At 36.9% G+C, this 12,659-nt stretch overlaps 1 protein-coding gene across 1 annotated transcript in view; it reads right to left on the bottom strand.

Moving 5' to 3' along the window:
• The window catches only part of LOC134801446 (transcriptional activator cubitus interruptus), a 153,522-nt gene that overhangs the window by 49,906 nt on the left and 90,957 nt on the right, over positions 1–12,659 (bottom strand). Inside the window, exon 4 of the mRNA XM_063774015.1 lies at positions 1,345–1,466. Within this exon, the coding sequence (XP_063630085.1) occupies positions 1,345–1,466 (122 nt within the window). The remainder of the gene's footprint in view (positions 1–1,344; positions 1,467–12,659) is intronic.

The following is a 12,659-nucleotide window of genomic DNA, read 5'->3' as shown; positions in this document are numbered from 1 at the left end:
CACTGACACATCTAATCCATATCGTTTCTAGATCTATTAATTGACGTATTTTAAAGCTCGAACCGGGCAGTAGGTATTTTTTAAGACCTATTGAAAAACAATCTTTGAAAGGTAGTAAAAGCGCTCAAATGAGCACACCTTGATTAAACGCCAAGCAACCATCAGCAATATTATCCGTCTCGGCATGCAAACTACTATTGCTCGCAATAAAGACGCTAGTGTTACGAGTAATATTACACACTAACTACGGCAATATTATAGGCTAACTACAATACTGCCAATGCACGCCAAACAGAACCTTAAACGCTCTGTCGCAAGACATCAGATTTGCTTTAGCACAACGTGAAGTCTGATGTAACTGACACAGGCTCTTAAGGTCTGTTTTTCATTGGCAGCCACAGTAAAGTGCAGCTCCGATGAACGCTGGTCAGGTTACGTCTTTACAGCGTCGTAAAACAAAATTTCTTTAAGTGGCTTTTGGAATGTTTTTTTAACAACGGAGCCCAGCTATTTGGATTTTGCACCAGCCATATTTAGTGAGGGTGATTATTTCTCTTCGTATAACTACTTTGGCTATTTGCTTATATATTGCTGTACTAAAATACGAAAGATATACGAAGTGTGAAATAATTGAAAAATATATCAGGGTATTTTTATTGACAAAATAGACCAACTTTATTATTGTAGGAAGTAGAGAGATACGTAATAGAGAGTAATCTCTCCAGACGGGTGTTATGCCTGCTGGGGACCGAAGTCCACTGAGAGGAAGTCAGAAGGACATATAGTGACATTTGAAACTCCGTAAGCGCGATGTAGGTTTCTAGCTAATTGCGTTCTAGGTAGCTAACGCCATCTGTTAGAGCATTACGGCACGACGTCGACAGTGACAGAGGAGACGCCGAAAGTAAAATTAATGCTGATAAGAACTAGATGAATCAAAATAGGTTAACCTGCTACGGATTCCCATCTTCTTTAGCAGGATTTGAAGATATTCTGTCAAATCTCATAAAATTGCCTGGCAGGACACCGACCTGAGGAACCGATCGATGTGCCAATGCATTAGAATGCCCGAAAACAGCTCCGTAAGTTGTAAGTCCAGTAAGTAGGACATTTTAGAACATGAGTGTCTTTCTCACCAGAAAGTCACGAAAAAGTTCTCCGAGCAAGCTCGACGCTCGCGTTTTGTTTTTCTTATGGTAGCAGCAACTGAGCGAGTTCGGTCGTAGAGTTTCCCTAACGTCCGAGCCGAGGGATTAAAGACTTGAGTTCAGAGGCAGATCATTCCTTTGATATTGACCTCAAACATTATACTTATATAATATGCTTAAGTACATCTAAACTTACCTCTTAAGGTGTTGGCTCCATAAAGCGGATGATCGTAGGTGACGGGCCGGTACGCCGGGTGCAGCGCCGCGAGGTAGCTAAGTTCGCTGGTCGCGCCAGCCGCCGCTGCCGCCGCAGCCAATCTGGAAAAGACGAGAATTTTCTACATTGGACTAGGCAAATGGTATGTGAAAATGTAATAGCATTTATTACATTTTCCCTGTTGCTTTTGCTATTGACTATTTTTAGTGGAAGGCAATGGAATTTATACCCACGTCGTAAGTTTAGTGGAAAGCGAAGGAATGAACCCAAGTCATAAGTTCCAAATCCAAAGAAAGATTTTAGCTACCTACTCTACTACTCTTACTCCTTGGCGATTCTTTCAGTTTATTCACAGAAGTGGTAATTTTGATGCAATAATATGAATATAAAGTGCTCACTCTCCAGGTACCTACTCTTATTTAATATTGGTCATATCTTAACAAAAACTTTACCAGCACAAACCTAACTTAGAAAGATTGTGTACCTGATATATTATTGTAGGTTATTTTTATTAGCATTGGCGCAGCTATAAGTGAATGTTAATTTTGATTAATTATTTGCACTTCTATCTCATCACCATTGTACACAACTAATTTAAACAATACAAAGCCAGAACCGATCCACAGGAGGCCTTACGGTTGATGAGCAAACTAGCATAAGTCCAGATTTAACATTTCTCACAAAGGCACAATACCCTAAGTCTTTTTTTGGGCCTATTGAGAGCAGTCGAGCGACGGCGGGCCCAAGGTCTAACAGTGGGGTTCCGCGGCAAAAAGAACCCTTGCGATGTCTAGACGGTGAGGTGTCGCAAAAAATAAACATTTTGGTATATGGGTTTTAAGTTGATGCGCGAATTTGGAATTGGTTCGGAAGTTTCGTTCCTCCTCTTTGTTTTATTAATTTACCTACTTAAATACATTCTTCGCAATATTAGAATAAATCTCCTGTCAATTTTGTTTCTTCCTATGAAAAATATTAACACAAAATAAAAGTTGTATTTTTAATTTTTTTCTTTTCTCGTTAGTTTATTCAAACATTTCATCCTAAATTACAATAAATTGGTTACTGATTTAAATATATTTATGTACATTAATTGCACATTAGAATGCGTATTACTCGTACTATAGGCAAAGATCATGAACCGCAATGCAATCCTATCAGCATTATCAAACGCGCGGGCAAGCAATCCTAACAAATAAAGCGAATAGCGAAGCACTCCGTAATAAAATTATTAAACAAATCAACCTCATAATAACGCATCTCCACAAAATTGTCGGGTGGGCCGGGAATAAAGAAATTATCCAACTTACCAGCCCCGGCCGATTGCGCCCGGCGAACAAAGACGTAGCTTTCAAAAGAAAAAAAAAGATGGCGGCCGAGAAAATAAACAAAACAAGTGCAACAACACTCGTGCGCCTGCGCCCCGCGTGACGTCTTCATGTACCCTGTCCTTTTCACACACGCGATTATTCCACCCTCGCACCGCTGCGAGACTGAGACAGGGATAGAGCTCGCCGAATAGAAAGAAAGTTTTGAAGCTATTGCTGTGGATGTGAAACAAGTTTAACAGATTTCGCGCAGACAGGCGGTTTTTGATTTTGACGTTTTATTTACGGGACCTTTTGTTTTGATGAAATATTCCGGGTCTCGTATAAGGACAATGAGGATTATATTTTTTTTGTTTTTTACAGCAACGGTTATTGCAAGCGGTCAGTATGTTAGGAATGATTGAGCATTGTATATTACCGTATACAGTGTGTGAATTATGACTCTTATTTGGTATTCAAAGCACCATCGAGCTTTCGCACCTAAGCGAAACATAACCTGCATTTATAATAGCATGTAATATTCTTTAAGTTTTACTATGATACAACATACTATACATTTTTAGGGAAAGAAATCTTTAAGTACAATTTCAGGATTTGTTTTTTTTACATATTTATCCATTATTAAGGAGGATGTGTTGTAGAATTATCAAACCCAAAGGCAAAAACGAACCAAACTAGTTCCAAGTTCCCACTTTTTCCGTCAATCGGCAATTAACGCAAGCGATCCATAAATGTAGCACATTTTGAAATTCTAAGTGCACCAGCAAAGACTCAATCATGTCACGTTGAATATTTCATCAGCCGTCCGTGCGTTTCTTGCCGTATCGCCCGGTTTTTTCGCTTCGTTCCCAATTAGTTTTTAGTGCTCGCTACACGATGCGCATTTGTTTTAAATACATCCTGGTGGATGTTGTTTTGTTTCTTAGTGCAATCGGTTTCGTAATTTGAATGTTAAGTCAGCTATGTAACTGGCTTTGCGAGTGAACGTGCTCAGTAATGTCCTATATTTCTAGTTATTAAGCATAAGAGATGTTCTACAACGATGTCAATGTTACATTAAAATTGTGATATTATCCGGGAACTTTAAATATTTGAATTTATAATAATATTTTTGTAGAATTGCTACTGTTTGCAAAAACGAGGTGTATTATAATATTTTTAACATAATTAAATGGTCGTATGCGGCACCTAATATGCGAAATGCGATGTGTCAGAAAGATAAATAGATAAGTATCAGTAATTTATTTTTCTCAAGATCATCAACTCTTGGCTTGGATGATGTATAATTAGTAGTATAATACACATTATGTTAATAATCTGCTATGCTATGATTTTTTTATGTCTAACCTGGTTTCGCCAAAGTTTGATGTGTATGTATTTCTCATAATAAAGATTTTGCAGGAGTTGCTTTTAAAACTTTCGCAGATACCTATTTGTCAAAAATCACAGGGTTACCGTGATTTTCTAAATTAACTATTCTACGACTAAGATTTACCACAAATTAAACAGTAAGTAATTATTTCTAAGATTAAAAGGAGGAATTATCGTGGTAACAGCAATGTATATTCCTGAATACTTCTTATATATAATATAACATTGCTTGACATTATTTACAGACCGCACGATATACTGGCCTCAAACACTAATGTCATATATCATCTAGATAATCTAGAACTTGTAAGAAACAAATATAACTTTACCATTACCTAAAAATATTTAATTAAGTACTAGAAATGCAGACTCGTACTTCAACCTCCAAACCGAGTACGAGATGATTTTATAAGGAATCAGGAAGGATAAAATAAGGGCATATTAAAGCATTAGTGTCATTCTAAATACACCCTAGAACCTAGTCCATCCATTGTAACTAAGTCCAGCGACATGTCCGTATTAGTGCCTCCTGACTATAGCTCCGACAATCATCGTTCGGACCAGATACGATCGACGTCATCAATAACTTTACGATCTATTTTCAAAACAGCCTATTCACTATGTGATTCTACTACTAAATTAGTCTCTAAGATTTAATTATTTAGGTCCTTTTTCAAATGGATGTCTAGATGGAGATACGTTGATTGATACAGTTTGACGATCTGATGCGCCTTAGACTTTAACTTTACGCGTCACCGCGTGGTAGCAGGGACATTGTATTTATAAAACGTATATTTGTCTTAGAGCTCGTTTCTTGTATTATTTGAACTGTAGATTCGTTAAAAGTATTTGTAGCCGGAGGTCAGAGTTACATCGCCGGTAGCTTCAGTGGTAGGTATAAGCTTTGTGATTCAACTCGGAGTATGTTGCTTGGACCAGATTTTGTTATTATTGATTGTACCTAACTCTCGATTCATACGACTAAAATGACATCTACAATGAGTCATGATCATGTAAGCATGTATCCAAATATTTCTTACAAGTTAAAAAAACGTTCCAAAATAAGCTATTTATTAAAAAATAAATATGTACATCGTTGTTTGAGTTCCCACAACAACAACAGGCTTTTGAGTTTACTGTGGGGCTTAGACAATTTGTGTAAAAATGGTCTATAATATTTATCTTATTAATAATAACCTTATTTTCTAGTAAGTAATATCATATTGAGATTAGAAAGATGAAATGAAATGTTCAAGAACAATCCACTTGAATTTTTAAGCAACTTAACCCAGATCAAATATAGACATATTGTAATTGAATTACACATTGTTATTGAATAACATAACCACTGCTTATAAAAACCTGAAGCTTTACTAACTTATGCTAATAATATTAAAAAGATGTAAAACATGGTGAAATAAGTTTGGACTTTACGGTAATACCTAACCGTGACCGCTGATTAGGCCCCCAAAGACACAAAAGCCAAAAAAGTCATAAACAGGTTATATATCTTCTTTATTGCCAAGCTTTCGTCAGCTGCGTATACGCACCACTTAATCAGTCTTTGCGGACAAAACTGCTTTTATACGACCAAAATGTCGTATAGGACACCATCTCTAAGCACGCTAAAGCTATTTTAAAATTAGAGTGCTTTAAAACGTTTAAGCTCATTCTTAAAGGTCTAAAAGTACTGAATACAGATTTATTGAGGTGCCTTTTGAAAAAAGAAGGTCACTTTAAAGGATAAAAAAAGGAAACTGTCCACGTATTTGGTGAGAATTAAAGCGTGAAGCTTTGAGTGCCGGGTTTTGATTTATTTTGTGGTTTTAGGTCGGTATTATAATTACAATTGGAAATGATATACTTACTGGAAAAATGTGGTTATTTAAAACGTATTTCAAAATAAAAGAGTAGGTAACCTTATCATGACTGTGCCGTGAGTAGACTACACATTTTTGTTCCTCAATATGAAGTGCTTAAAAGCTACCAATCGAGGCTAGAATCATCTAAAACGAACCACAAAGCGTATGGATATGGACCCTTTCAATCGAATTAGAAACTAAATCATACCAACGTTGTTAACAAACGTAAGAATTGTTACAAGTTACGGAGTTAATTTGACAAATACGTCTATCTATGCGTATAAAAATAACTTTACTACTAAGTAAAAAAATCTGGGTAGGTAAGTATACTACTTAAACTTATACACATGTTGTTCACCGAACCAATCATGTAGGTTAATCACTACCTAAAATAACACCCTGTGCACGGACAGTCTTCCAAGAAGGGCTGAAGTGGTCACCGCGGGAGACTCGCCTTATTGTCCGACGCCTTATTAAATTTATGGTCACACTATGTCGAGTTTCAGAGACATTCAAATTTGGACCTTGTTAAAACGTAAGAGTGTCGCGTTTTGAGTGAGGTTTTTAATCAGTTTAAAGTCCTGAAGACTAGACAGGAAGCTGTTTTGTTTTTTGTGGCATATTCTGAAAATTATCTACCTACTGCGTATGATTGCCGAATGGGTCAATCGATGGTAGCAAATTGAGCTACTAAGGAAGTAAATTTTAGTTTTATTTAGGGTTCCGTACCCAAAGGGTAAAACGGGACCCTATTACTAAGACTTCGCTGTCCGTCCGTCCGTCCGTCCGTCCGTCCGTCCGTCTGTCACCAGGCTGTATCTCACGAACCGTGATAGCTAGACAGTTGAAATTTTCACAGATGATGTATTTCTGTTGCCGCTATAACAACAAATACTAAAAACAGAATAAAATAAAGATTTAAATGGGGCTCCCATACAACAAACGTGATTTTTGACCAAAGTTAAGCAACGTCAGGAGTGGTCAGTATTTGGATGGGTGACCGTTTTTTTTTTTGCTTTTTTTTTGTTTTTTTTTTGCATTATGGTACGGAACCCTTCGTGCGCGAGTCCGACTCGCACTTGCCCGGTTTTTTATTTTATATTCCCGCCGCATATAATCTTAATTGGTTAGCAGTGGCGTTTGCGCCTCATCATCAAACAGGCAAGCCGCAGCTGATATTATTACCTTTTTCAAAATATGTCAGCCATTTTGAATCTATTAGTTACATTATCTACCTAAAGCCTGACCAGTAATATTTGATCATTGTCAAAGAGGGCGCTGTATACTCATTGTATAGGGTGGCAGTTAAGTATAGTATGATAAAATTAGTTCCAGTGAAATTCCGCAACATGGCGCGTGAGCGTGATCATATATTCCTAGTCAGACTTTTATTTATATTAGACGCCTCATCACTGTTAAAAAGAGATGAAGAGTCATGTAGTTGTCATGTATTTTTAAAACACGAATACGAATTGACAGTTAACAACGTACATTTCTTACATACAGTCCTGTATATGGAAACCCTTGAATCGATAGTAAACAGTCCGTTTCCAGGACTGCTTGTTACGGGCTTGGTGCAGGACAGAAGCTAACGACGGGAAATTGGAATTACAGAGACTACACAGCCACACTTAGCGTCTCTTGAGCATCGCTGTCAGAAATCAGCTCACGTTTATATCTATTATAATTTATAATGCCGAGGCCACATTAACGGGAAACGCCGTTGATTATCGCGATAATTGACACATTTTATACGGCCACACTGGGATCATCGGGATAATCAACGGCGTTTCCCGTTAACGTGGCCCCGGCATTACAAAATACTTTGTATGCAAACATTTCTGTCAGCAACTTGATTCGTAGCATGCGTAAGCCATACAAAATATCTCATAATTATTCCGTAATATTTTCATAAGTACTCCTCATGCATTCTTTAATTTTCATAGTATTCTTTTAATGAAATTTAAATAAACCTTTTAATTTTAATTCGACTAAGGAGCTGTCAAAGCGCCTCATAGAGGCCTCCGGTGACCAGAGGGCTGGCCAATATTTTGCCCAATAGATCAGCATTGCCATCCAGCGGGGCAATGCGGCCAGCCTTCTGGGCACCCTACCTACGGACTAGGACTTAGGGCAAATTTTTTATTTATAAGTTTTAGTGTTTTTATTATGTTGTAAAAATGTTATTATAAAATAATTATTCGACTAACCGCTTATCTCTTGCCCCTTGCTCTAAGAGATTGACATGTCAGCGCGGGCCTATTGGCAAGCTGTTTACGCTCTTCTTTATAGCCCATACACCCAAGCTGATGCAGCTGCTTTACGACTTGTCGCTGAATAAGGAAACTGCCAATCGATTTAGAAAGTAGTTTATATTTTAAATTATTGTCTTATATTTGTAGACCTAAAGTTTTACATACATATTTCGAAGGCAATAATTTATCTGGTGGAACAGAACGAAGGACTTTTACGCAAACGGGTAGTTGTTTAGGCTACGTACTTTATTTTTCACTTAATCACGTATGTTTCAGCCCTAGCAAGTAGATCCTATTGGATGACATGACATGTGTCAATTTAAAATGTAAATAACTTTTTGTCACTGATACCAAAATAATTCATTATAATAATTTTGTTTTACTTTTTAATCCAGCTTTACGATTATAATAACTCGATTGTTGATCACTTAGATAACACTACCCTTTCAGCTCAGTCTCTAGAAATGTTCCACTCTGTATAATCACGTAATAGTATACTGTGTAAGTACAAAATTTTCACTTTCTTACGAGTCCTTTAGTATTACCAGGCGTGGCTCACTCCGCGATTTCGTCGCTTTGCTACAGGTAGCTAAAAGTACATCCGTTCCGCCCCAATTTTGGGGTTTGCCATAAGCCGCGCGTGGCGCTGTCGCCACCTAGCGGCCATATCTGTGCTGATCGTAACAGACGGGTTTTGTTAGAGAGTGAGTCTTCTGTACCTAGTACTATTATTTATTCTGTGCAGGTAGCTAAAAGTACATCCGTTCCACACCAATTTTGGTAGATAGCCATAAGTAAGCCGCGCGTGGCGCTGTCGCCACCTAGCGGCCATATCTGTCCTGATCGTAACAGACGCGTTTTGTTATAGAGTGAGTCTTCTGTACCTAGTACTATCATTTATTCTGTGGTATTACTTATTCTGTATGTCGACAAAGTACTAAAGTGTCTGACGCCCATTAATTACGGTCGTGTATTATGACAGATTATGGCGGCGCACGCGCACGCATCGCGTTAATGGACACGTTTATTGTTTAATTGGTGCTGTAGGATTTAGTAGTGACGTCACTTACTGCAAGTAGGTAGAAGCAACTCATACTGGTAATAGCCTCCTGAGAACCAGAAGCAATTGTTGTTTTTGAAATTGGAACTCTTAGTTACACAATAATAGTTCATAATAGATTTTGGAATATGTACAAAAAATTATACGCAGGGACTTAGGAGGCTATGAGAGCAAAGTCTTGAAAAATAAAGATTATATGGGATAGCTACGGATACTTTTGAAAATTATAATTATTTACTAGACTTGGAACACTGTCTACATATTGGTGCGGGAAAAGATAGACAAGTGTAAAACAAGTGAAAGTTAAAACAACAACATACAAGTCATACAACTAATAACGCTAAAACATAACACAACAATTGTTTTTATTAATAACCAACGATTACTAAAAATAAAGTAAAATAAATAAAATATTATGATAACTTGGACTCCTTCGTGAGAGGCTGGCCAGGTATAGCACTAAACAGAGACGAGTGGAAGAAGAGGGGGAAGGCCTTTGCCCAGCAGTGTGACACAGTGAGCTCTGAATAATAATAATAGATTAGATGGAGTAGCCCAACAAGAAATAGTTATGTCATTAACTCATTATAGTCATGGTATAATAATATACTCCGCCTGGTACTCCATTCCCGTCTTTTCTAGGTCACCTAACTGACACGGGCCTACGTCATCATGCGACAGCGCTATATGATAATATGCGATAGCGCTATATATAGCGGCCATGTTGTTGTGACGTAGGCCCGTGTCACTCTGGGAATGGAAGACCATGTTTTATTAGACTATGATTATAGCTTACCTACAGTATCACGTAAACATTAATGGCAATGAAATAACTACGATGTATTGCGCAAACCATGAATCTTCAATATTGACATTAGTGACCTATTTGTTAACAAGTAATTAAGATAGTAACGGTCGAAGTTCGAGAGTCGATTTGGCAATAAGTAGTACCTACACTACACAGTTACGTACCAAGTATCATTCACACATACACATATGTGACGTTCCACGGGAAAAGGTACCTTATGAGGGTTTCTAGTTTCGGAGATATTAAATGTTTTGTAAAGAGGTGAAAAAATGCTCAATTTTTTTTTATTGTGTGATCTGAAACCTTAATGCGTAACGTTTGTTTACCTGTTTTTATTTTTGTTATAAGTTAGTTATAAGCCTAGTAATGCCGTCTCAGAGTTTAGTAGAAAAGGTACCTTATGGAAAAATGATTGAAAATTCCCAAAAAAACTAGTCAATACGGGAAAAGAAGTTTGGTAGAGAACTGTATTAGCATTCTGCAAAACTAATTTGATAATTTCAGTTCTGGTTGGAGCGCCTCGCAAATATTATAACCGTACATAGACCGACATCACAAATCCAAGTAGACTGCTATTATACCAAATCATCCTGAGGGTCGCGAAGTTGGAATCTTGACACAATGCGAATTTTAATTCGTTTGTGGTGAGCGTTCCGACTGACCATCTAGCGACCTTCACCAAGGAGGAGTTTTGGCCGAAGGGTGTCAAGTTTCGGCGGTTCCGCGGCCGGCTCCCTGACACTGCGGGGTTGCGTAATGCATCGCAGCCATAATGTGATATGTAGTGTTTAGTTTTTTAAAGTTTAGTTATAAAATATATTTTTATATAATATGTATGCTAGTTTTAAGGTATTTATGTATGGGCCATTAGTTGTCTGAAATAAAGATTTTCATTCATTCAAAGTTACTCTCGTCAAGTCTTTCTTAACTAGAATAATCTTCATTTGGTTTGGTCGCATGCAGTAAATCAGCCATTGGTTTGCTGAAAAATGCCAATACCCGACGCATTACCTTATGGAATATCTGAGGTCATTGAACCTCAATGCCGCTTATCTTCAATAGCAACCGAAATATATTATTGATAAGAAATAGACGATTTATACCATCTTAACCCCAAAATATTATTAGTTTATCCTAACTGTTCCATCATCATCATGCCTCATCATGTAACTTGACCACAAGGTACCTTTTCATTACATACAAATTATTGGTCTTTTTTAAGATTATTATGACGAAGAACTAATTAAATTGGGGGCAGTTTAATGTAAATTAATATTTTCTATTCATAAAAGATAAACTATAATATGATTGATATTTTGTAGAGATGTATTATTAGATTTATTTCCATAAGGTACCTTTTCGTAAATGTATGGAGCAAATACTGTTATTGTTATGTAAGTTTAAAGTGGCATAAGGGGTTAAATATAGTATTTAGTTGGGGTTTTAGGATTTATTTCATTTGAATGACAGAATTTCTTTCATATGTGCTCAGAAAAATTGATTGTGTGTCACATTAAAAGTAAAAATATTCAATTTTGTGATTTTATATGAAAAAGTCAGAAAATACATTTTCACCTCTAAATCGGTATTGTTTTTTGCTTAAACTGTCTGTCAGTGTCGTTTTCTAATAGATAAAATTTAAATCTTGAGAGCTCATTGCAATCAATCGTGAAAATGAAATAAAACTTTATTTTCAAGAGATTGGTTAGTATACACATAAATCAGTCGATATCAAAAGTTTCTATTTGCATTACAGAACAAGTCGCAATATTTTTTTAATCTCAGATATATAAGGCATTATTATTTGTAGTGAACTATGTAACTTACTTCAGGAACATAGTTTTTTAGGCGGCTAAACTTAAAACTTCTCTATCGTAAAGTTGCTCATTTCACAACATTATTTTCAAAAAATCATATCTCTGTAACTACGCAACCTAGAAGGTTGATCTTTTGTGTTATCGATAGCTTATTTATTGTAGATTACTGGGGTATGCATAACTCCATACCCGCCATAAGGTACCTTTGACCGTGGGACGTCACATATATAACATTCAAGAATGTATTTTTTAAAATAGGTATGAAAAGGGTAAGAGAAGACATGATAACTTTATGGTACCTACAATCCCCTGCAAATCATATATTTAGGTACACGAAAATAATGTAACATTTTAACATTTGTAATAATTATATATTTTTTATAGTGTCCGACCGAAGGTTCGGTTTCGGTTTCGGTTTCGGCCAGTTTCGGCCAAAAAATCATGTTTCGGCTGTAGTTTCGGTTTCGGCCACAAAACGGCCGAACCTTTCGGCCGGGCCGAAACTTACGAAATGGTACTTCGGACAAAGACCAAAAGTTGGGGAATAAGTAGGACAACAATATTAATACATACCTACATATGCCGATTCATGTATAGGTACAGAAATTAATTGGTTTATTATAAAACACAATTCCACTAATGAGAGCGCCACTGGACGGTCGACGCAGTCTTAAGAGGCTGTCAATACCTATAACGCGCACACTGTCTAATTGTATCGGAGTGAATGAGATAGCACTGTCGCACGTAGCCGTTGGCCGAGTATCAGCTCGGCACGAGTCGAACGATGTCTTTT

The sequence above is a fragment of the Cydia splendana genome, chromosome 22 (assembly GCF_910591565.1).
Source record: "Cydia splendana chromosome 22, ilCydSple1.2, whole genome shotgun sequence".
Lineage (NCBI taxonomy): Eukaryota > Metazoa > Arthropoda > Insecta > Lepidoptera > Tortricidae > Cydia > Cydia splendana.
The sequence above is the reverse complement of the archived record's forward strand: the minus strand, read 5'-3'. Positions and strand labels throughout refer to the sequence as shown.